General features: G+C 38.3%; 1 protein-coding gene and 1 pseudogene across 12 annotated transcripts in view; one reads left to right on the top strand and one right to left on the bottom strand.

Annotated features, from left to right (window-relative positions):
* BIRC6 (baculoviral IAP repeat containing 6) overlaps positions 1–24,496 on the bottom strand; it is a 185,547-nt gene that overhangs the window by 103,396 nt on the left and 57,655 nt on the right. For 4 of the 12 annotated variants that reach the window (XM_065057989.1, XM_065057997.1, XM_065057990.1 and 1 more), the window contains exons 22-41: positions 23,678–23,811; positions 19,470–19,616; positions 18,757–18,944; positions 17,783–18,097; positions 17,263–17,362; positions 16,581–16,795; positions 16,202–16,410; positions 15,617–15,963; positions 14,496–14,715; positions 13,500–13,633; positions 10,791–10,928; positions 9,894–10,036; positions 9,191–9,322; positions 7,002–7,217; positions 5,089–5,272; positions 4,538–4,693; positions 4,034–4,167; positions 2,380–2,533; positions 1,504–1,620; positions 364–518 (exon numbers count right to left, since the gene is read on the bottom strand). In XM_065057989.1, the coding sequence (XP_064914061.1) occupies positions 364–518; positions 1,504–1,620; positions 2,380–2,533; positions 4,034–4,167; positions 4,538–4,693; positions 5,089–5,272; positions 7,002–7,217; positions 9,191–9,322; positions 9,894–10,036; positions 10,791–10,928; positions 13,500–13,633; positions 14,496–14,715; positions 15,617–15,963; positions 16,202–16,410; positions 16,581–16,795; positions 17,263–17,362; positions 17,783–18,097; positions 18,757–18,944; positions 19,470–19,616; positions 23,678–23,811 (3,538 nt within the window). The remainder of the gene's footprint in view (positions 1–363; positions 519–1,503; positions 1,621–2,379; positions 2,534–4,033; positions 4,168–4,537; positions 4,694–5,088; positions 5,273–7,001; positions 7,218–9,190; positions 9,323–9,893; positions 10,037–10,790; positions 10,929–13,499; positions 13,634–14,495; positions 14,716–15,616; positions 15,964–16,201; positions 16,411–16,580; positions 16,796–17,262; positions 17,363–17,782; positions 18,098–18,756; positions 18,945–19,469; positions 19,617–23,677; positions 23,812–24,496) is intronic. The other 8 variants (XM_065057992.1, XM_065057994.1, XM_065057995.1 and 5 more) reach the window with 6 other exon arrangements.
* LOC135579098 (histone-lysine N-methyltransferase SETMAR-like) lies at positions 5,628–6,705 on the top strand (annotated as a pseudogene).

The following is a 24,496-nucleotide window of genomic DNA, read 5'->3' as shown; positions in this document are numbered from 1 at the left end:
AAGAAGGGCCAATCGAGATGCCAGACTTGGGCGGCTCAAGGGTTTATCCAGCTGGGTTTTGAAAACCTCCACAGATGGAGACTGCACACTTCGTGACACTCTTCACTAATAAGCTAACAATTAACCTAATAACTTTTTTTAAATATAAAAATGTATACCTGCTTTTTCAACATATGTCCTATTTGACAAAAGCTTTCAGCAGTTTGCCTATTACATTATTGGTACTGTTGTACATTACAACTTCAAAAGCAATAAAGCACATAACAGGTTACTTGCATCCTAAGTATTACGAAATACAGGCAAACAACTTGCAAATATAGAGAGAAATACTATCAAAATATTTCAAAGTTCATAATTCTATACCTGAACATGGTGGACTTGTAGCATGGAAAAAAGTTTGTTGAAGCATGCGCTCAGCATAGGTATAGATGACAACTGTACAATCAACTGGGCATTTTGGTTAGCAGCATGTAATCCTCTTAGCAAGGAATCATCTGTTCCACTAGGAGACTGAGTTACTAAAAAATAAACCAAAAAATACCAGCTCCCCATGAGTTATTTTGTAAAATTTTCTAAAAGTAATTTAATATTTATTTCCCCATATTTTGTGCTTAAGGGACACTTATTTTATAATTTAAAATATCTTCAGTGTGGCGTTCAGCTGAGCTTGACTACTGACTACCACACTGCAAAAGGCATCCTTGAATGTCAGACACCTCCAGCTTCACACAAAGATCTTTGGAAAGTGAGTCCACAGAGATACATTTTCATAATTCTTGCCAAACATACATCCTAGGAGTGTCCTGGTAACACTATGGTAAGACAAGCAATTGGAACATCTCTTTCACGCATTATGGTAAAGCTACTGCAGGCAATAATAAACTTCCACAAAATAAAGCCTGAGGATGTCACTAAACCAACTCCATCACCAGATATTCAACTAATGACTGTATGGTACCCTGGAGAGCTACAAAGAAGCACACCTTAACCAGACGGAGAGTGCAATTAATTGAAAAGATGTTCAAAAGTAAATCGGCATCATGAATTGTTTTATATCATAAGCTTACTAAACAGGTGAGTTCAAAATTGTATTCAAATGTTTTCACTTTGATCCCTGAAAACTTGAAACTGTCAAGTGCAAAGCAGCTTTGAAACAGCTGAAATTTCACACTGAATGCAAGAACGGAGCTTCAGAAAAACAGGAAACTTAACGTTCATTTTTACCTACATCAGAAAACAAAAACAATTCCTCCATTGTAATATTACACACTGTAAAAGGAATACTGCATATTTGACCAGTTTCACAAGTTGTCTTAAATATATGTCTATGCATAATTAAAAAAATCTATATAAAGAAATATTTCTAAAGCTCATAGTAACAAGATAGATGAAATGAAATTTAACTTTTTCTAAGCTGCTAGAGTGACTACAGAAAGAATTAGTACAAATTTCAAAGCATCGTGGTCATTATGTGAAGAGAATGATCAGACATCATGTACTTACGTGTAGGAGATGTGTTTGTTAATGCTTGTAGAATGGAATCAGCCTCCAGGGTGGACATCATTTTCAGCATCAGCTCAGCCTGCTGTTCAAGCCCAACTTCTAGACGTGCATCTAAAGCTACACAAGGCAATAAACAGGGTAAACTGAATTATATCAAAGATCTATATAATTAGTTACTATTACTTCCTGTGCAAGCAATATAGATAGTCCATATTAAACTGAAAAAAATCTTAGTATCACTAACAGGAAGATTCACTTTTATACATGACAGAAGCAGAACGGAGAAACTGAAAATCTAACATGAACGCAAGATTCTTATAGACATTAAATATATAATTAATAAAATACTACATTCCTGTGAAACACACATATTGCTTTCCACAGTCACTTTAATATTATAGATGACTAAATCTGCATATGTGTAAGCCTGTTTTTCCTAAGGTAATAGCTCTCAAACAAGAACTAAAAAGCTTTTTTTCAGGGTGGCAAGGGAAAGATCTGTCACCCCAGTTCAGCAGTACTCATCCAAGCTTAACAAGTTCACCACCTCATTTCTTAGGGTAAAGCCAACTTTCAAAAATACCAGACAACCAGAAAAGAGCTTCCAAAATTTCCTGAGAAAACAGGAATGATTTAGAACTGCCTACAAGTGCGTGTTCAAAAATCTTAAAAAAAAAGATTTTCTGCTATGTTAGGCAGTTTTAAATATAAACCTCACAGAATATTCTCTCAGTTACCACAAAAAAAACCCACAGCATATAGAAAACTGAATTCTTTCCACTTAATGCACGCAGAGATTGTCAACATAACTTGATATGCAACAGTGTCAAATACACAGAAAAGAGACCCCAAACAGAACTTTTGTTCATTGCTTACCTTGAGAGACAGATATGCTCACAGTTTGTGATCCATTTTTCTCTGTCGTTACTGGTGGTTTTGCAACTGGAATTCCAACACCTCCAATGTATGGATTGTAATTGTAGGTGCCATAATCGGCACCCCAGTAATCATACCAGGTGCTGCTTATAGGCTTAAAAACCAAACCAAACAACATGAAAAAAATAAACAGCAACGCATTAGACTGCCAAAGTACAAAAATAAAATTACTAACACTGAAGTAACAAAAAATTAAAACAATAAGATTGTGGATTCAATAGCTTTAGAAAATTTTGTTTCAATTTTTACTGCAGTATAAGCTACTGAATCCTTAGTGATTGTCAAAATCCAGCAATTGTAGTTAGCTGTCTCAAAGATATCAGAAGTCAATCTGAAAATGTTATCACCTGTTTTTATTCACAGATTTGTATCATACTGTAAATTTAGAAGTGGAGTATCACAGAGATATTTTAAGAAGTTATTTATCAAGACAGAATACTATATCATTAATTGTACTGTTAAAGCACCTTTAAGCCTCAGTGAGGCTCAGGGATTATTTGCACTGCGCTCTGCCAAAGAAAGAATTGAATAATCTCTACTTGAGTGTCACAATTTAAGACACTTAAAAAGTATATGGATCAGAAGAAAAAAAAATAGTAATGCAAGACGGTATGAAGGCGATTTGTGTATGCCTGTCGTTGTAATGGAAATATCCAGTATCAGCTGTCATTTTACAGACACAGAAGCAAATCTTAAGAAGGATTAAGAATGAAGAAGTGCTTTATTGACTGTTTATTAGAGGACAACTAATCAGGCAATAAGATAATGTGGATAAAGTGGACTAAGGAGTACTGCCAAACTAAATAATAGCTGAATAAAGGAGGAGGGAAAAATCAGTAACTCAAAAATTAAGCAGTAAGTAGAATATTTTTGTAGGGTGAAATTTAAAGTAAAAAAAAATAAAAATCTTTCCATGATAGATAATCAGCAGAAGGACATATGAGAGAATACAGAAAATAATTTAGCCTTGACTGAGCAAGTACTAAGAAAAAGAATTTAGGTTAATTCAAATGAGGCTGAAGGTTTAAGTCAATAGTGAGAGAAGTGGGAAAACTCCAAATGAGAGTGTCACCCTTACAGACAGAGTATGAAATCATATAATAATTTTCTTGTTCCACACTGAAATCAGTTTTGTAGTTTCTTCTCTTCATAGTCTGAAGCTGGTCTGAACACTAGCTACTACTGACTTTTTTTTTAAAAAAACACAATACTTGCAGTATTAACTCTTAGGATCAATTGCAGAAGCAAGTGGCATTTTATTCCTAACAAAAAAGGACAAAACTAGATGTTATTTTTCTTTTATATTATGCTTTTGTGTTTTTTATCATATGCTAAGGTATGAGCAAAGTTAGAATCTCTTGTTTATACAATTATCGGCATGCAAAAGCAACATATTTTGTGGTCAACTGAAATAGAAATATATCTAAGATGTGAACACAATCTCTACATCCTTTCCTGCCATTCTAATTAAACCTTTATAAAAATCTAAAAGCAGGTCTAAAACATCAAATAGCACTAATAAAGAAGTGTAAGTGAGAAAGGACTTTACTACTGCGCATGTAAAGGTTATCCTGGAAACTCAGGTGTGTCATACCTTGAAGACTTTGGCTGCAAGGGGATCTTTTTCCAGATCAATATCCAAAGGATCAATATCAACTTCCATCAAGTCTTGCAGTAATTCAAGGTCAATGTCCTTGTCTTTTTCCAGAGATGACAGAGGTGGAGCACCTTTGAATGATTAAAAAAATATTAATACTGAAGAGTACAAAATCTAAAACACGGATATATCACACACTTTATGGATAATTTTAAAGCTTTTAATATTAGAGCTCTTAGTGGAAAAAGTTAATGAATGCAATAAAAAAAATGAAGTTGCCTGTTTTAAATAATCAGAAAAACAACCGTTTTTTACTGATCAGATGTAAAACTAAGTTGAAGCATTGCTCATATTCTGCCTATACTTTCCAAAACTAATTATCCTATCACCAAAAATATTTACTGATATTTTGACAGCTGAGTAACAGCAAAGATTTTTCTTTTTTTTTTTTTTTTTTTTTCCCCAGTATACATATATGTGTCAAGAATATGAATAATTTACCTGTGATGTCATGTGTCAAAGGCTCATCTATTGTTTCCACTAACTGAACCGTGGACTGCTGGAGAGAGTCATCAGAATCACCAGCTGAAGCTCCAGCATCTTCTGCCAAAGCACTCTCTTCCATAGCTTCAGCTGCTATCGGTGCCAACAGCTCTCCTATGTATTAGATTAAGCAGAAAACTCCATTTCAAGCTTTATTCTCGTTACAAACTAACATCCCAGTTTCTCAACCAACTAGCTGCTTTTTTGCTTTTTTTCATCTAACTCTTAAATTCTCTAAGGGATACTTCTTTATGGGTACAGTTCTGAATAATTTGAAAATCATCAGCGTCATATAAATATTAACTTTCAATGCACAAGTCACAAATTCAGGACTGATTGTAACTGCAATTTTAAATTGCCTTTTTTACACACTAATCTCAATTTTAAGATTTTTTTTTTTAATATCTTAATGTCAGCAGATTCTAACATAATTAAAAAAAAACAACTAAAACATTAAAGAAAGTGTCAAGTGTAACATACATTCTGAAAAACATGAACTTAAGCCAAACCTGCTAGAATATCCTGCAGCATACAAGTCAGAGAATACTGAGCCCATGCTCCTCCCCAAGAGATGTCTCCTCTGTTAAAGTCGGTTCCAACGAGAAGCAGCAATAACCTTTCCAACTGAGTCTCATTTACAATCTCACATAAATGAATTGTTGGTCTTGTAGCATTTGCAATTCTAGCAAGAACCTATAAAAAAGGAAATATTTGTCTATTCATATTTAACACTATGAAAATATGTAATAGATTTAACTTCTATGATTATTAGATTTTGCTTGCAAGTAAATCAGGTTTTTTTACTAGCTTTAAATTTTAGTATTTTACAAGAGCAATTATGAAGTTGGTGCAAAAGTAATTGCAGGTTTTGTATTTTTGAAATTTGCCATTTGAAATTGGAATACATTCCTAAATAAATGTGCTTTTGTTATATATCATTTTAATGTGCTTTTCTCACCATATGTTTTTTTACTATCGACTTATTACTTGATGTTTATTTGATATTTATTTTAGACTATGGACATGGATTAGTGCCAGAGTTAGGTTATGGTTGGACTCGATGATCCTGAGGGTCTCTTCCAACAGAAATGATCCTGTGATTCTGTAAATGACGTTATACAAAAAGGAAATTCAAGTAATTTTCTTATTCGTGTTCAAAATGGATCATAAAGCAGCAGAGACAACTCACGACATCATCAGCCCATTTGGCCCAGGAACTGCTGATGAACATAGAGTGCAGTGGTGGGTCAAGAAGTTTTGCAAAGGAGACAAGAGCCTTGAAGACGAGGAGCGTAGTGGCCGGCCAGCGGAAGGTGATAACAATGAAGTGAGAGCAATCATCGAAGCTGATCCTCTTACAACTACATGAGAAGTTGCCAAAGAACTTAACATTGACCGTTCCATGGTCATGTGGCATTTGAAGCAAATTGGAAAGGTGGAAAAGCTTGGGAGGTGGATGCCTCATGAGCTGACTGAAAATCAAAAAAATCGTCGTTTTGCAGTGTCATCTTCTACACAACAACAATGAACCATTTCTCAATCAGATTTTGACGTGCAACGAAAAGTGGATTTTATACAACAAGCAGCGACAACCAGCTCAGTGGCTGGACTGAGAAGAACCTCCAAAGCTCTTCCCAAAGCCAAACTAGCAACAAAAAAAGGTCACGGTCACTGTTTGGTGGTTTGCTGCCAGTCTGATCCACTACAGCTTTCTGAAGCCCAGTGAAACCATTCCATCTGAGAAGTCTGCTCAGAAAATTGATGAGATGCACTAAAAACTGCAACACCTGCAGCCAGCGTTGGTCAACAGAAGGGACCCAATTCTTCTCCATGACAACACCTGATGACACAGTGCACAATTAACGCTTAAAAAGTTGAATGGATTGGGCTACAAAGTTTTGCCTCATCCACCATATTCACCTGTCCTCTCACCAGCTGACTATTACTTCTTCAACCATCTCGACAACTTTTTGCAGGGAAAATGCTTCCACAATGAGCAGGGTGCACAAAATGCTTTCCAAAAGTTCGTTGAATCCCAAAGCACGGATATTTATGCTACATGAATAAATAAACTTATTTCTCATTGGCAAAAATGTGTTGATGGTTATGGTTCCTGTTTTGATTAATAAAGATGTGTCTGAGCCTAGTTCTAATGATTTAAAATGCACAGTCCAAAAACCACAATTACTTGTGCACCAATCTATTTTTTTGAAGTTACTTTTTCTCTGTAATTTTGAAGCCATCAAATTTAAGTTACACAAAAGGTGACAGATCAGAAAAACTACCTCACCAGAAATTACTAGAAATTGTAATGCTGCAGCTAATTTTTACAAATAAGCCAGCAAAAAAGCAGTAATAGAAAGCTAATTTAATGTGGTCTCCATTGCAGCTACAGAATAATATGTTCCATATTTTTTTTTACCTTACAAACAAACAGAAGCAAGTCTGCATGACAAGTAAAGTCCATTGACAAGAGAAAGAGTGCCAGCTTCTGCACTACAGAAATACAACGTTCGTGTGCCAGTGTAAATGGAAGTGGTTCAATTTCTGGAGTTTCCTTTGTTGTTGATACTTCTGTATCTAAAGTAGAACGAGGCCATTCTGCAGTCCGGCGTAAGCGTATCAAGTCCTTGAAGTGCTGCAGAAGTTAAATTTGAAACAAGTTACATTTTCAAACTAACCTCTGAATCTTTTCCCAGTGAAAATCTGAGGCAGCAATACCAGTAACTGTAAAACTTGAAGAAAGAGGGTCTAACAGTATACGAGAATATGGAATGGAATTAAGGCTTTATTGACAGAAATTAGTTTTGTTATCTCAGGTGACAGACTCATAACCAAATTATCCAGTTCTGCACAGGTGAAAATTAAGTCTTTATTTTGCCATAAGTCATACTGAGAATATGAATTTTAGAAGTTCTTTTTGTATTTCTACACCTGCATATAAAGCTATGGTTACCATAAAGGAAAATGTATACTGAAATAGCTAACATGGCAATTTACCCTTACAAGAATGCTGACTTCTCAGTTCTTCACATTCAATAAATCATCAATAATTTCTAAGTTTCTTAATATTTCCAAGGTACAAAGTGTCCATTAGCCACCATAAGTTGAACTAGTTTGATAATTGATCAGGGCTCTAATCTACAACCTTTTTTACAGTGGGTCTACAAATTCAATGGAGGGAAGACAGTGCTTTTATTAATCCTCCCATCCACCAAGAGCACACATTTAGCAGCTCAGTTAATTTTATCAGCTACACAAGCAGTCTAGAATTAGGTAACACAAATGCTCCTTATAATCTCCCTTAAGCAGTAGCAACTGAGGTAGACCAGAGAAAGAACTATTTATTAAAACAAAGGTTTCATCTTTCTCCTAAATGCAATAAATGTTTTAAGTTACTCACAGCTTGTCATAACTAAAAGCAATTAGTAGGTGAAGTAGCAAAAACTGCATGAACTGCAACTATCAAGTGTACAGTAAAACCATAACTAGATGTTAAGATACTGCAAGAGGAAAATTCTTTAGTTCAACATGTTTTTTTGATACAACATGGCTGCTGTAAAGTGAAACTTAAATAGCTGGACAGCATATTTCAGCCAGTGACTCACTTAAAGATGTTTCAAGGGAGCCCCCAGTGGAGTAGCCCCCCTGATACAACCTGCTGGAATAAAGCAGAAGACAGTGCAGGAAAGAACAGCCATGACAAGCAGAGTTAGTGAAAACTTAGGCCTTTATTTTTACGCTGGTGTTTCATTTTTTGTTGTTGTTGGTTGATTGGTTTTTTGTTTGTTTGGGGTGTTTGTTTGTTTTTCCATAATTATGGGAAGTTGTTGTAACATTTCCCTTTAGACTGCCTTTAAGGTCCGACATTCTACAATCACTTTTCACAGGCCTATTTTCAGTTATCCTAACAGACATTAGTACTTCTGGAACTAAAGAGCAAATATTTAAAGAGATACCTAAGTTTGGTATCCAGAAAGATTTCCACATTTGTTTGTGCTCTCTGCAAAGTCCATGTTGCCATCTCCAGAACTCCTTGTATTTCAGCAACTCATCTCATGATCAAAATAATTCTTTAACTACCACATCCACTTTCAATATCTGTGGGGCTTACTGCAAGATGCTGCAACTTACGTGGTAAGTACTTTCAGGATGCTAAGAACCTTCTGAGAAAGCTTAGAAAACAGTCTCAAAAGTCGTATTTATTAGTTGGAGGAGACAGTCATTGACATGATTATTTTCTGCTTATTCAATCAGAAGAGCATCCAGAAGAGTATCATGCATCAAAATTCACCATATAAAATATTGTTTTACATTTCTATGGGTCTATGTTATCCAAAGTGAAAAGATAAGACTGGCATGCCCAAAGCTACAAGATTATTCCTGATTTTGGCCATGACTACCTAAAAACCCCTGTAGGAAGATAAACTATTTTTCACAGTGCAAGAAATTTACAGACGGCTGCTGTTTTCAGCATCAGAAAATACCTGATAGCAGCCATGATGGAACAACGTTTTAAAATAAGGTCAGTGTAGGAGAAAAGTGACTTTGCAGGAACAGGTCTTTTCACACGAGGGACAAGAAGTCAGTTACAGTTTCAGAGCATCATACCTTTGAAGTGGCCTGCTTTAGTTTTGCCTGTTCTACTAAAAGTTTGTATGATGATCCTTTGTTGCTTTGTATTTTCTCTTTTTCCATCTGTTCCACCAAAGCCTTCTGTTTTGCTTTTAATAAGTTAAGTTGCTAAAAGAAAATGTTAATAGGAAAAAATGAAAATTTAAGCAATAAGAAGTTAAAAGGATCAGTATGTTCATATGATAATAATCTTCGTTCAAATTGCAACTTGAGCTTTTAAAATACAATTTATGTAAAATTATAACTAAGACAATATAAGGGGCTGCTAGTAGACCCAGAACAGATAAAATTTAAGAAGAAACAGTGTTTGTAAAGGAGCTCAAGCCATACATGCCCAGGGTCATAAAACCTGCCGAGTTGTACTTAGAAATGAAAATTTTGCCTCTTAAGAATTACCAACTTTTAAACCACAGCTTAGGTGCACAGATTTATCTAAAAAGTAAATTATATTTACTGTCCAATATGGGCCAGAGAGTGCAAATTACACCCCAACATCTGTTCTTCCTGCAGACCCCAAGCCCCACAGTTTGAGATGAATGTCAAAGAAGTTAGGCAGCCTTTAGCTACAGAACCAGACCTATGCAAAAGCAAGGCTGAATGAGTCCCAAGGCCAAAGCTGTTATTTCAAGAAATGAGATATACTATAAATGAGATATACTTCTGTGAAAATAGCCACTACCGTGCTGGAAGTCACCTGTTTATGATGCACAAGCTGTTTTCTGATCTTTCGGGAATACAGTCTATCTAGGCTACTGTTGCCTTTAGTTGATCTGCTCAGACTCTGAGTGTGAAGGCTGTTATTTATAAAACTCCACTGATTTCCTAATGGAAACAGGAAAAAAAAAAAAAAAAGAGGATATATTAATCCATCTTATTAAACTTCACTTAACTCCAGAGAAAAACATTTATGTTGCAGCAATGTTAGCATCTCCATACACTAAATACTAAAGAAACAAGTAAAATCTAACTCTCTTAGTGTTATGCAACTATCAGTATTGATGGCAATGTTTCTGTGTAATTTTAAAATGCAATGGTACCACCTTGTTCTCATTATTTTTAGGACATATAAGGAGGCAAGCATGACTGTCCTAACTAAAAGCAAACAGCTTCCACACCGCAAAAACTTTGCAGTTTTCAATTTTAGAAAAGATGTTCAAAGAAAACCACAGCTAATCCACTTAAATACTAATAAAAATAAGCAGACAGAAAATGTATTTAAAAATACTGAATACAAATGCCATGGCAAAGACAAGAGAAGTTATGAGGTCGTGCTATTGCCCTTTCTCACAATACAAACTGTGTACACTCCCAATTGCCAGGTCCCACAGTTATAGGATAGTATATGGACTTTTTACAAACTAAATCAGTCCTGTATTTTTCACTTAATAAAACAAAAGAGGTCCTATTTCTAAGCAGATGAGGATGTAAAGAAGCAGATAATAGTACGAATAAGATGATCACAACATTTATCTTAAAAACATTGTTTTTCAAGTAAATTGAAAATACATTTTAACTATTTGAACAGCTCCCAAATCAATACCCATAGAAGCAAGTTTTGATAGTAACTGTTACATACCTGTCAAAAATCGTTCCCTCTCTTTTCCATTCAGAGGTTTCTTGGCTGTGGCTGCTTCATCTTCAACAGTAGCTACGTAATCCAGTAGTCTGGACACCAGCATTACTACCCAGCTGATCATGGGAATGTCTAAAACTCCTTCAAAATAAATAGATTCAAGTACCTTAATAAAGTTTTGAAGCCGTAACAAACTAGTTTTAAAGAAATCATAAAAAGCACTAGATGGCACACATTTCACTAGGTCACAAAGATTCCATTCCCTTTTTTTAAAATGAGGATAGGAGTCTGAGCACATATAAATGAGGGACAATATCAAACATTCAGTATAGAACTTAAGCAAACGAAATAAATGTTACAGTTCTTAGTCATAAGTCAAAAGCTCGACCTCTACTGCTAATGTTAAAAAGAAGCAGCATTTTTTTTAAAGTGAAAAACTGTATGTCTAAATTTCCTAAATACCAAATGGAGAATGACGGCTGTTTGCATTAAAGCACATAAATCAGAGATCTCAAATTCTACAACATCAATTTCCTCCAGCAACCAGGGCTCCAACAAGACAGTTACAACCATGCACCCAAATACCTTCATTTTTATGCCCTTGTTAGTATATTTTCATGTAGCCATTTTAATAAGATGCAGTAAAGACTGAGTTCAGAAGAGACAAACCATGCTGGTGGCGCTAATGACCGGCTATTGCCTATTTCAGTCTCACACATTAAATGCAGTATTCTTGTATAGGAAGAAGGAAAAACCACCATATCTTACACATCATGCAAGGAAAACTTTTGTGTGCATGAGCAAATCTAAATTAATAGCTCTAAAGTGAACTCATGAATGTTCAATAAGCACCAGAAACCTAAAATTAACAACCACTTAATCACAGTCATTATGCAAATGGCTTACTTCTACATAATATCAATACAGCAAAGTCATTAGTACTAAAGGTTACACGCACATTTTCATAGGTGCGCACTGTGTTGAGCCACATTTAACATGCACTTACCTCAAAAAAAAGCTTGAATTAACTCAAACAAATATTAATTCCAGATCAAAGAAGAAAACTAAGGCACAGAAACAACTTGTCCAAAATCACACGTAGCTGCTGGCAGCCCAAGCAATAGGATGCTGGCCCTGACTGTTAACACCGGGTTCCTGTTCACAAGGGCAGCGAGCAGCTTGCCCCAGGCAGGCAGAGAAGAGGAGGCCTCCCCACAACAGGACCTGACAGGAACTGCAGACTAAATTGCAAGAATAGAAATGTGTAGCACTGGTGACCACTACACACCTTCTGGGCTGGCAGAAGAAAAAGAACGGCACCTGCCGCAGATGTATACTTTTTCATACTTCTGTTTAAAGAAGTACATTTCCTTTTATCTCCGTCTCTCTCTCTCTCTCTCTCAAAAAATAACCAAAAAACAACACAAACCAAAAACCACAAACCCCCAAAAAACCCCCAACCTTCAGCTTCTCTCCCTTCCTCCAAGTGCGCCTCTTGCTTATTCCATTTTCTCCCCCTCTGCCTCAAAGTTTACAATTTCTCTCTACCCACAACACTCACCTCTTGCTGTGATTGTCATTTGTTTTCTGACTTTTTCCCCAGTAAGTTTTCACCCCTTAGACCTCTAGTTAGGTGTGACAGTTCTCAAATAGGAATTTCTTCAGTTGTACCTGATGCTTCCACCACACATAATAATGCCCTAGTACTCACCTGTACTATCCAGGAGGAAGGAAGCTGGAAGACCAGCAAATAGAGCTCTGAAGCATCAGTTACTTCTGCTTCCTAAAGCCCTCCTTGAGGACAAGTAGTAAGGCAAGAGCTATGAAAGGAACTAGCAGCTGCAGGGAGGGTGCAAACAGAGGTAGAGGAGACGTAAGCTTTGGTTTGCCTCAAAGTAGTTCAAGACCACAGCAAGATATGGCCACGCTAGAGAAAGTACACAGTAGATGAACGGGAAGCAATAGGAGAGCTTCTGACACCCAGCTGTAGGCTTGTTTACATCAGGAGACAGGGTATAAAGCGAGGACAGAGTCTCAAGGGGCATTTACCAATTTCACACAGCTAAGAGTTTTAAACATGTTTTCTACAATGTTCTGCTAAATGTACAGAACAAAGGAAGTAGCCTAGAGTTCGATGTTTTCAAAAGCAAGCATTTTTTTCAAACTTGGGACAGCTAAGAAAACACTCAAAATCACTTTTGGAGAATATAGTTTCAGTGATTTTTTTTTTTAGGGACAAAAAAAAAAATCCTTATGATTGAAAAAAAACCCTATGTAGTTTGCAGAAACCATGCAGATACACCTAACTAACTTGTCTTGATAACCGCTTGAAAGTTTGAAAGGATCTTATGAGCAAAACGGGGCACTTCTTTCGAAAATGCTAAATTCCAAAGTCATTCACTAGAGTCACCAGGGCTTTCTACATACTGGATGTTCCTCCCACTTTGTTAAAACTTTAAAGCTTTGTAGGTAAATTAGAAGCAACCAAATAGATTCTGCTCACGTTTAAAGAGGGGATGGGGAGTCAGGGACGAATCTCTTTTAGCACCTTAAGAACAAGAAGTTTCAGCACATTTTAGAAGTCAACTGTGTTTTGGAAATACAGTAAATGAGCAATTTCTTATTTTAATACACCAAAAATTGTGAGCTGGTCTCTCAATTTGCTAGCTTACAATGAATATGAAAACATAGTTTCCCATATTAGAGGGCTACCTTCAGTTCTTCTGTGCACAGGTAAATGAGGTTGCAGTGGTGACAGCAGGTTATCCAGGAGATTAAGTAAACTTTCTAAAACACCACTGTTGCTAAGCGATCTTTGGCCAATGCAAGAAAGCAACATGAAGACCCTAAAAATAAAATTTACATGTTTAAGACTTTATTTCTTTTCAGATCCAGTAATATTCTGAAATACCCCTTATAGAACAATATTCCCCTAGGTTTTCATCTTAGACACAAGCAGATCGCTACAGAAAAAAGTACTGTGGCCCAGCAAGTGAAATGAATTTCACATTCTATTGTTGTAAGGATAATGCAGTATTTTAGGGAGAACATTTTCTCTTTTACCCTCAAGAGGTCAGCAGAGCATTCTGCTTCTTATATCTGAAACAAGATCGCAAGATCTCATAATTCCTTTTTAAAAATTATGCAAATATACATGTTGCTGTCCAAAAAAAGCAAAAAGCCACAGAACAGCAAATATGTTTGATTAAAATAAAATGCTAACGTTTAGAGCATCAAAGACCTCAATCAATAATCTGACATTATCAACACATCTAACATTCAATGCTCAACTCCACACTTGTTTGCTCTTATCTCGGGGAAATCTTCTGTATTAAATGCTAATAGTGTGCTTTCCAGCCTCAATTTTACTTCTACTACACTAGAAGAGGAGCTCTATGATGAGGGTGCATTTAAGCCTGCCAAAGGAGAAGGCAGTCTTTGACACTGGGGAGCAATCCTGCTAGGTGTGCAAAGATCTCCAAGTAAGGAAAAACAGCAATTTATTGTGGTGCAAGCACCAAAGAGCTGCAATAAGTAACTGCAGACAGACATTTCTCATGTGCCGTGCTTTTTGGGTACTGTTTCTTAAATCAATGGAATACATGGATAAGTATCCTTTAGTCACATTTTTGTCAATTCCAATGGTAACTTACAAGCAATGGGATTATTTAAGTGATCCGCAGGTTATGATACAGACTTACACCTTACCTGTCTTGTGGGAATATGAGAAGTTGTTCTGAATTGTATAATTCCTGCAGCACGTTTGAGAGAAACTGACCCCACCACCTTTCTCCTCCACAGAGCTGAACAAGCAGAAGGCCAGTGTGCAATCGTATCTTTGGGGTCCCGCTGATACACAGGTGTTTAAATAACTCTTCACAAGCTTGAGCATGAAAAGTACTTTGCAGAACCACAGGAACAGAGTGCCCTTTAAAGAAATGAGAACAAACAACTAAGTTAAAGGAGACAATGGCTTGAAAACATAGGAGGAAAAGGTTGACAGGAAGTTTTAAAAACTATTATGATTAGATTAATTGGCAAAGGGGGAACAAATGGGAGGCGGTAATTTGCAGGTAACCCATAATGACCATGCCATTTGGTGAAAACCAAATTAGTGTCCTGTCAACGCAAATACCCTCATGGAATCTACACAGAGCAAAAACCAAACCATTATTATGCTTAAAAATAGACTGGCACAGAAAATTACAAGACAAACACACCTATCTATCAATAGAATAACATTCTGCTTTCTAAAAAAAAAAACCAAAAACACCACCAACACACACAAAACAACAACAACCCCCCCCCCCGACTTTTCAATTTTGATTGTCTTGGAACTCTTTCATGACTTCACCCCCCCAGTCCGCAGAAGCAATTTCTGCTTCCCCATCCCACTTCTAACTGCCTAATCCATGCCCAGTGTTGTAAAGGCTTCGATGCTCACAGATTCTTCCACAAGCTGATTCTACCAATGAAACTACATGAGTGTTTTGCCCCAGCAGCCTTTTGCTACTTCCGCCAACTGAATCAACCCACAGAAGGATGAGACGACTATCTGAACAAAGGAATACGTAGTCAGGACTATGGAAAAGAGAGAAGGATCTTGACATGCTCTCCTGTCCTTTTTAGGAGCAGGAAGTGGTTAGGTCAGCTTGGTGCCACTGGTGAAACTTTACACTGTGTGCTACCAGCTACTAAAATCATAGTAAAACATACCTGAACATAGTTTAAAAGCTTTATAGTAGGAAAGTACAGAACAAGAAATAGAAACACTTGCAAATTGTTTCTACTAACATGACAAAAATATCAAAACCTCAAAAAATACTAACCATTGGAAGAATGAAGCAAACTAAGCAAAGTATCCAGTAAATATCTAATGATGGTGCGTAACTGTTCCGTGGATGACATCTGAATCAGGTCTTTTGGATCAGATTGCTCCTTCAGCGTTTTCCTGCTTGCACCTAAAGCTACTTTGAGCCTCTGAACAGCATGGTGAGCCAAGTTGAGTTGAAGTTGTAGCTGAATGCAGTCCTGGTAAGCAGAAAATACTCTGCTATCTTCTTCTACTGCCTTGTCTGGCTTTCGTAAAAAGTACTGGGCATTGTTAGCGCTATTGAGTGGCGGCAGGTCAATACTCTGCAGAAGGATTTCTAACCGATGACAGGCCAAATTGTACCTAAAGGGAAACATTCCAACACACAATTCAATAGACATCAGCAAATGGCAATACATTTGACAGTCATCCTGCCAGTGTAGTCTTTGTTACTGCTATAAAGATTGTAACAACTCTACAAAGGCAGAGTTTTCTTTGGTCTGGAAAATATCAGAAGAAAAAACCCAAATCTATAACATTATGATATTGCAGAGTTTTAAATTAAAATAACTAGTAAGTACACATAATTTTTTCTTCTAACCTGCATTGTATGTCTTCTTGCAATGCAACCATCATTGCCAAATGTTGGTCAATTTCTGGCTGATTTGCAGCTTCACCTTCTCCTCTGAGGGGATCATGCATTAGTTTCAGCTCATTTTCAAAAGGTAAGATATAGGTATGGCCATAATAAAATCCTAATGGGATTTTTGCTCTGGCATTTGTGCTACCATATCGTCCAATAACAGTGATCTGAAAAGAGAACACAACTATGCTGTAACACAATGGTATCAAAACAGGCAAAATAAACATCAAGTCAAAAATTCTTTAAAAATTTACAGCCAACTAAAGTTTGGACAGAAGAGAACTTAAGAAAAAGTTCACATGCTAAAAGATAGAGTATGCAGCCTATCTCCTTTTACCTTCATAAACCTGCAAACTGGGGGTGGCAACAAGTCATGTAAAATAAGTGAATGTGTGCTGATGTCAGTAGCCACTACCAGTCGCCTTCCATCCACTTCTTCTCCTAAAGTCCAGATGTCAATTGACAAGGAGGCCAAATCTCCGCAAGTGGGAATCAATACATCCGTCAGCAATATCGGTCTTCCAAAATCTAAAGTCACGAATCTTCTTGCTCCTAGGGGAAAAACACAAGGTTGCCTAAAATACAAGTGTGTGCTAAACAGCAAAGAGATGTTACTTCTCAAGTAATAAAGCCATTGTTTATATATTGTTCAAAAGGTGTATATTTTAGGTTAAAAATAGCTGCACTACCTCAGAATCTCTCACTACAGCTTGCACCCTTTGATAAGAAAATTTTGGCTTCAACTTAAACTGTTATACTTCTTATGCATTATTTTAGAACAGGTGCTTTGTCCAGAGACCCAACATATTCCCCCAGCCCCCAGGATTTTTCAACTAAGTAAACATCACTGAATGCTGGGTCCTAAATTTCCAGATACAACAGAAATGAAAACTGAGAAATAAAATTTCTTTGGAAAACCAAGTGAGACTGTAGCTAAGCAACGTACTTAACACCCTGGAAAATATTCCACTTCTTATTAGAAAAGACATCAAAACTATTATTATGAATTCTGGTTTTACCTGAGTGCATTCGCTCTATAATAATTGACTGATGAGGTGGAGGTTGAAGAAAATGTGAAGCGTGAGATATTGCAAGAGCAAGACCAGATCCAAGAGGATTCTGAGGAGTGAGAAAACACCAGTAAAAATAAGTCATTAAAATCTATGCATTTGTAATAAGCTGTTATTTGCAAAACACTGTAAGAAAACCTCTTGTGATTTAAAAATGTAAAATTTTGACAATACCTCACTACATTCAGATTTGAGCATGAACCACCAAAATATGCTAACTACAAAGTTCAAAGGATTAATAACTCCTTATACAGTTGAGCTGCTTACAATTTAAAGAAACCACTGGAGTACTACAACAACTCTACCTTGCTTTCATAAGTCTGTCTTTTCATACAATCTAAATTAGTCATACAGTTTTCACATCTCATCCAAATAAACATATATTTTACTAGCACTCAAGTATAAATTAGATCCTGATAAGGCTTTACATCATCTTGTTTCTAGAAGAAAAACAATAAAAAATAATTACCGTTCTAGACTTGCTTGTATTTTTATTATGTGCTGCAAGGTTAACTGTTGGGGGATCAATGACTGAACCTGGGAAAAGCTGAGCAAGCTCTGCATTAATAACAGCAGAAACTGCCTCATTAGGTGGAGTCAAAGGTGGAGTCATGAATAGAGGAGTTGTTTTTGGTGTGGGTGGAATGACATCTGAAGGATGGATAAAGAACCCTGGGGCTACTACTGGATTAGAAGGCACGGAGTTATGAACAGGACCAACTGCCGATGCTGCTGCCGCCGCCGCTGCTGTTGTCTGATGCAGTTTTGCTTCCAGCTTTGCTTTCTGTGGGTAAAATCAAAGCAGTGTATGTAGCAGATAATACTGCTTGGGAACACAGCAGTAGTATTGAACTACAAGTTCAACTTCCGTTATAAAACTAGATTTAATAAATACAAGCCACCTTCAGCACAAGCATGTTAGATGTCCAACCATAAGCTGAAATATCAAACCCTATTCAATTTGACCTCACTTGTTGAGGAACATGAGTAATTAAAGTAATTCATTGGAGTAATAAAAAAAATGTAAAAACCTACAACTGAACAGCAAAGTAGAGTCAATACAGTCAAGCTTCATACTGACAGTGGCTTTATGACCAATACTTCCCTGTGCTGGCAATCATGCTTTTCAGTTCAGCGGGCTTTTCAATTTCAGATTGATGTAAGTAAGACTTAGTTTTGATTACAAACTCCCAACCCACCCTCAAAATACACAAAAACAAGTCTGAAAGACCAAAACAGTATGGGAGACACTCTCAGTATTTTGTTTAATAAGAGTGATCCTCGGTGCAGAGCTGTTCCTTCTTCAAATACACTACGGAGGAAAAAATTTAAAAAAAAAAAAAGAAAAAAAAAGAAAAAAAAAAAGGCGACTAGCTCTGCAACTACTTTCTCCGCTTTTGAAGTTTAGAGACAGCATTAAAAAATAGCCAAATAGCCTCCAACCTGTTGCTGAAGCTTCAAAAGCTGCTGCTGTTTCTCTTGCAGCACCTGGAGCTGTTGCTCGGCTGAGGCCATTGCATGAGAGAGAGACTGCAAAGCTACCTGGGCTGCTGAACTCAGTGCTGTCGAGGCTTCCCCAACCGTTCCCGAAGAGAGGCCACCAACTGCTGGGGTAACCCCAAAGGTACTCACTGGCATGAAACAAACAAACAAACCCAAACAAAACAAAAACATGTATGTAGAAAAGAAATTATAAAACACAGCTTTAATTTAATTCCTTACTAATTGTTAAGAGCAATTCAAAAACTGGAAAAAGGTCTCCTTTTACCCAGTTCTTGCTACAGAGTAACATCATCTTGAATTACAAACTATATGGTTTACAGACTATGCACACTCGTCATATATGCATTTTTATTACACAAGAGTCACCTAATGCCCTGGAATTCCTCTGCCACATAAGGCTGTAAGGTAAAGATGTAAGCTTGTATGTTTTACTCTCTGATAGAAACAAGTTTGTTTAAATTAAAAAATTTGAAATCCAGTTTGTTTGTTAAGCTCTAGGAAGTTTAACTTCATGTATAGTAACTATTTTTTAAAAAATTCAACACTTATAGAACTACAAGTAATCTGTTCGTTAAACCATGCTCATTATGTCCAATTAAAAATATCATATTGTGGAACTATGCTAAGTAGAAAAAATGAAAAACTGTATATACCAGTAAACGTACTTGCATCGTCCCTTTCTATTCTAGTTCCATCACTTGTTGAAACACAGGTAAAGTGCAGAGGTTCAACTTCCAGAAGTCCAGTAAGGGAAGTAAAACTACCTTCAGCAGCTGCACAGCTACTTATTTTCCCATTTCCTGAAAGAGAAATAAATACCTGCACAATCAGCTAATGTTTTCTTGCTAGTGACATTTCAAGTCCTGCAGAGTCGAAAGGGACAACTAAATATAATCCACATATTACTTCACATTGTGAAACAAACACCTTAACACTATCACATCCACAATATAAACAGAAGTATATTTCAAAATGGATAATGCTGACAAATCCGAACAGAGTATCTTAAGTCAAATTATCAAATGCGACAGCAGAATCATAGTGTAACCTTCTAAATTCCAGAAATAAATTATATATGGATGCTGTATTCTTTCCTACACTGTGAGAAAATTAGCTTGCAAAAATACACGGATGTTACCAGAAAGGAAGAGAAAGTAAGTAACAGACCAACTAAGATCATACACTAAGTTAGCACAAAAACTAAACTATTATTCAATATGCTAACAAGTTCACAGTGTTCTACAGAGGGAGGGATGGGAAAGAGATGGACAAGAGGATACAAGAAAGGTAAAGAAGTCACTATGACTGATGAATATGCTTGCTATTAAAAGAATTTCCTGACAGAGAAAAATTGTCTCGTTCTTTGAACATTCTGTGGCCTAAAGATTCACCGATTACCACAGTATCACAGTATGTTTGGGATTGGAAGGGACCTCAAAAGATCATCTAGTCCAATCCCCCTGCTGGAGCAGGAACGCCTAGGTGAGGTCGCACAGGAACATGTCCAGGTGGGTTTTGAATGTCTCCAGAAAAGGAGACTCCACAACCTCCCTGGGCAGCCTGTTCCAGTGTCTGTCACCCTCACTGAGAAGAAGTTTTTTCTCAAACTTAAGCGGAACCTCTTGTGTTCCAGCTTGATCCCATTACCCCTTGTCCTATCATTGTTTGCCACCGAGAAGAGCCTGGCTCCATCCTCACGGCACTCACCCTTTATATATTTATAGACATTAATAAGGTCACCCCTCAGTCTCCTCTTCTCCAAACTAAAGAGACCCAGCTCCCTCAGCCTTTCTTCATAAGGGAGATGCTCCACTCCCTTAATCATCTTCGTTGCCCTACGCTGGACCCTCTCCAGCAGTTCCCTGTCCTTCGGGAACTGAGGGGCCCAGAACTGGACACAGTATTCCAGATGGGGTCTCACCAGGACGGAGTAGAGGGGAAGGAGGACCTCTCTTGATCTACTAACCACCCCCCTTCTAATACACCCCAGGATGTCATTGGCCTTCCTGGCCACAAGGGCACAGTGCTGGCTCATGGTCATCCTGCTGTCCACCAGGACCCCCAGGTCCCCTTCCCCTACACTGCTCTCTAATATGTAATTTCCCAACCTATACTGGAACCTGGGGTTGCTCCTGCCCAGATGCAGGACTCTGCACTTTCCCTTGTTAAATTTCATTAGGTTATTCCCCGCCCAACTCTCCAGCCTGCCCAGGTCCCGCTGGATGGCAGCACAGCCTTCTGGCGTGTCAGCCACTCCTCCCAGCTTGGTGTCATCAGCAAACTTGCTGATAGTACACTCTATTCCCTCGTCTAAATCGTTAATGAATATGTTGAATAATATTGGCCCCAGTACTGACCCCTGAGGCACTCCACTAGATGCTGGCCTCCAAATAGACTCCGCACCATTGACTACCACTCTCTGGCTTCTCTCCTTAAGCCAGTTTGCAACCCACCTCACTACTCTATTGTCTAGACCACACTTCCTCAGCTTAGCTGTGAGGATGCTGTGGGAGACTGTGTCAAAGGCTTTACTGAAGTCAAGGGAGACCACATCCACCGCTCTGCCATCATCCATCCACCTTGTTACATTCTCATAAAAGGCTATGAGGTTGGTCAAGCATGACTTACCCTTGGTAAAGCCATGCTGACTGCCCCTAATAACCCTCTTATCCTTGATATGCCTTGAGATGGCACCAAGGAGAAGCTGTTCCATTACTTTCCCAGGGACAGAGGTGAGGCTGACCGGTCTATAATTACCCGGGTCCTCCTTCTTGCCCTTTTTGAAGACTGGAGTGACATTTGCTTTCCTCCAATCCCCCAAACCTCTCCCATTTCCCAAGACTTGGCAAAGATGTTGGAGAGCGGTCCAGCAATGACTTCAGCCAGCTCCCTCAGCACCCGCGGATGCATCCCATCTGGACCCATGGATTTATGGATGTCCAGACTATTTAATTGCTCCCTAACCCAGTCCTCATCGACTAAAGCAAACTCCTCCATTGACCTGGCTTCATCCGGGGTCTCAGGGGTACAGGGCTCCCCAGGACAGCCTCTGGCAGAGTAGACAGAGACAAAGAAGGCATTCAGTAATTCTGCCTTCTCTGTATCTTCTGCCACCAGGGCACCCACCCCATTCACCAGTGGGCCTACATTGCCTCTGGTATTAGTTTTATCTGCTATGTATTTGAAAAAGTTCTTTTTGCTGTCCTTGACCCCTCTCGCCAGCTGTAATTCTAAGGAGGCCTTGGCTATCCTAGCTGCCTTCCTACATCCTCTAAGAGCAGCCTTATATTCTTCCCAAGTGGCCAGCCCCTGCTTCCACGACCTGTAAACTCTCCTCTTCTGCTTGAGCATACCAAACAGATCCCTATTCAACCACGCAGGCCTCCTGGCTCCCTTCCTTGACTTCCTACGTGTGGGGATGCTCTGATCCTGAGCGTGGAAGAAGCAATCTCTGAATGCAATCCAGCTATCTTGGGCCCCTTTTCCTTCAAGCAGTCTTGCCCATGGGATTTCCCCCAGCAATTGCTTGAAAAGGCTGAAGTTTGCCCTGCTAAAGTCCAGGGTTGCAATTCTACTTGCTATTCTATTCCTGCCACCCAAGATGCTGAACTCCACCATCTCGTGGTCACTGCAACCCAGGCAGCCCTCAACCTTTACTGCTTCGACCAGACCCTCCTTGTTAGTGAGGATGAGATCCAGCAGTGCACCTCTCCTGGTCGGCTCCTCCACCACCTGCATGAGGAAGTTATCACCAATGTACTGGAGGAACCTCCTGGACTGTGGCTGGTTGGCTGAATGGTCCTTCCAGCAAACATCAGGGAAGTTAAAATCACCCACAACAACCAGGGCCTGTGACTGTGAGGCCACTCTCAGCTGCCCATAGAAGGCCTCACCAACTTCCTCAGCCTGATCTGGTGGCCTGTAACAGACGCCCACAACAGTGTCACCCCTGCCAGCCTGCCCCTTGATCCTGACCCATACACTCTCAACTTGCTCGTCATCCGCTCCTGGGCAGAATTTGGTACATTGTAGTTGCTGTCTCACATAGAGAGCAACTCCACCACGACGCCTGGCTGGCCTGTCTTTCCTGAAAAGGGCATAGCCATCCATGACCACATTCCAGTCATGTGAACTGTCCCACCATGTTTCCGTAATTGCCACCAGATCATAATCTCCCGACCGAACATAGGATTCTAACTCCTCCTGCTTATTCCCCATGCTGTGTGCGTTGGTGTACAGGCATTTCAGGGAGCGAGCAGAGCACACCAATTTCTCCCTATGGGCACAGGAGGCCACCCGGTCCTCATCAGTTTTAGAATGCTGCCCCACTTGGACAAGCCCAGCTACAACCTGATAGGATAGATACAAAAATGCTTTTAAGGTACTATAATGCCTTTGAAATAGAAAAACCATCTCATTAAATCTGTAATATTTAAGCAGAAGAATGACATATGGCAGCTTCCCATTTCAGAAAAATCCATTTAGGTTTCTCTGCCTACAAGATGGTTGCTAGTCTATATGAATAAGAACATATCTCAAGGAAGCTGCTCAGAAGAAATGACAGATGCTTCCTAGATAAGTCTGACCCAGGGTATGACAGCAGTCTGTTTAATCTCAAGCCTCTTCTTAGATCTTCTACAGGATAAGAAAATAAGGGATTCCAGAAAGAAGCTTTTTTTTCTTGCCCTAAGGGCTACAGGAAATATAAGACATCTCACGAAGCAACAGAATATCTTGAACTTCATTATGTACAGCTATAAAACAGATGGAAAGTATAAAACCACATCTCCACTAAAGCGAACCAGTATAATAGAGAGAATTACCAATTCTTCCACAATAGATTACTGTTAAACATACGTACCTGACAGAACATCAGACAAATCAATTTCATCTGACTGTACTCCAATGCTGCTGTTGTACACATTTTTACAAGAAGAGCCACTTATTTCCAAATCAAACAGAACTGGATCAAAAGGTGAACTATATAATCCATATCTGCAAATGGAATAAGACAAACAGCGCTATTCAAACAATAAGAATTTATACAGAATTACTTACAGAAAAAGGCAAAGTATTTCATCATCAGGATTATATTCCAAACTATTCTTAGAAATTACCACTTACTCATATTTCATTGAAGTAATGTACTAGGTGACCTTTTCAAACAGCTTATGATGCTAAACAAGTAACGTTACTAATTAGTTTTGAAGATGTAATACTGTCCTGAGAACATGACACATAATCACACTCAGACTTGTAAACTAGAACTACAAGCCTTAGACAATTAGCCACACCAACACGCATGCCCACACATGGTAAATCAGAGATTTATCTGAAGTCAATAAAAACACAGTACTGTTTTCCAAAACAGCAAAAGAAATTCCACCTCAGCTTGTTCTTCCAGCTGAAGTAAAAAGGAAAAAGGAAGTGCTGCTAGGGATACCAATCAATACTTGTGAGTACAGGAGATAATTCAACAGCAGAAAATCTCATTACTCCTACTCCAGCAGTACTGCAGGGGAAAAAAATTACACATTCACTCAGGTAAGAAGGTGGTCCCAAATCAATTAAAGTATTTTAAGCCAAGGAAAAGGAAAATCCAAAGTAATAACAAAATCAGTGTTGTGGGGTTTTTTTTGTGTACTATTATGTATTAACAGCAACTGACACACGGAGAAAA

This window comes from Columba livia, chromosome 3 (assembly GCF_036013475.1).
Source record: "Columba livia isolate bColLiv1 breed racing homer chromosome 3, bColLiv1.pat.W.v2, whole genome shotgun sequence".
Lineage (NCBI taxonomy): Eukaryota > Metazoa > Chordata > Aves > Columbiformes > Columbidae > Columba > Columba livia.
Note: the sequence above shows the minus strand (reverse complement) of the source record. Positions and strands in the feature narration are given on the sequence as shown.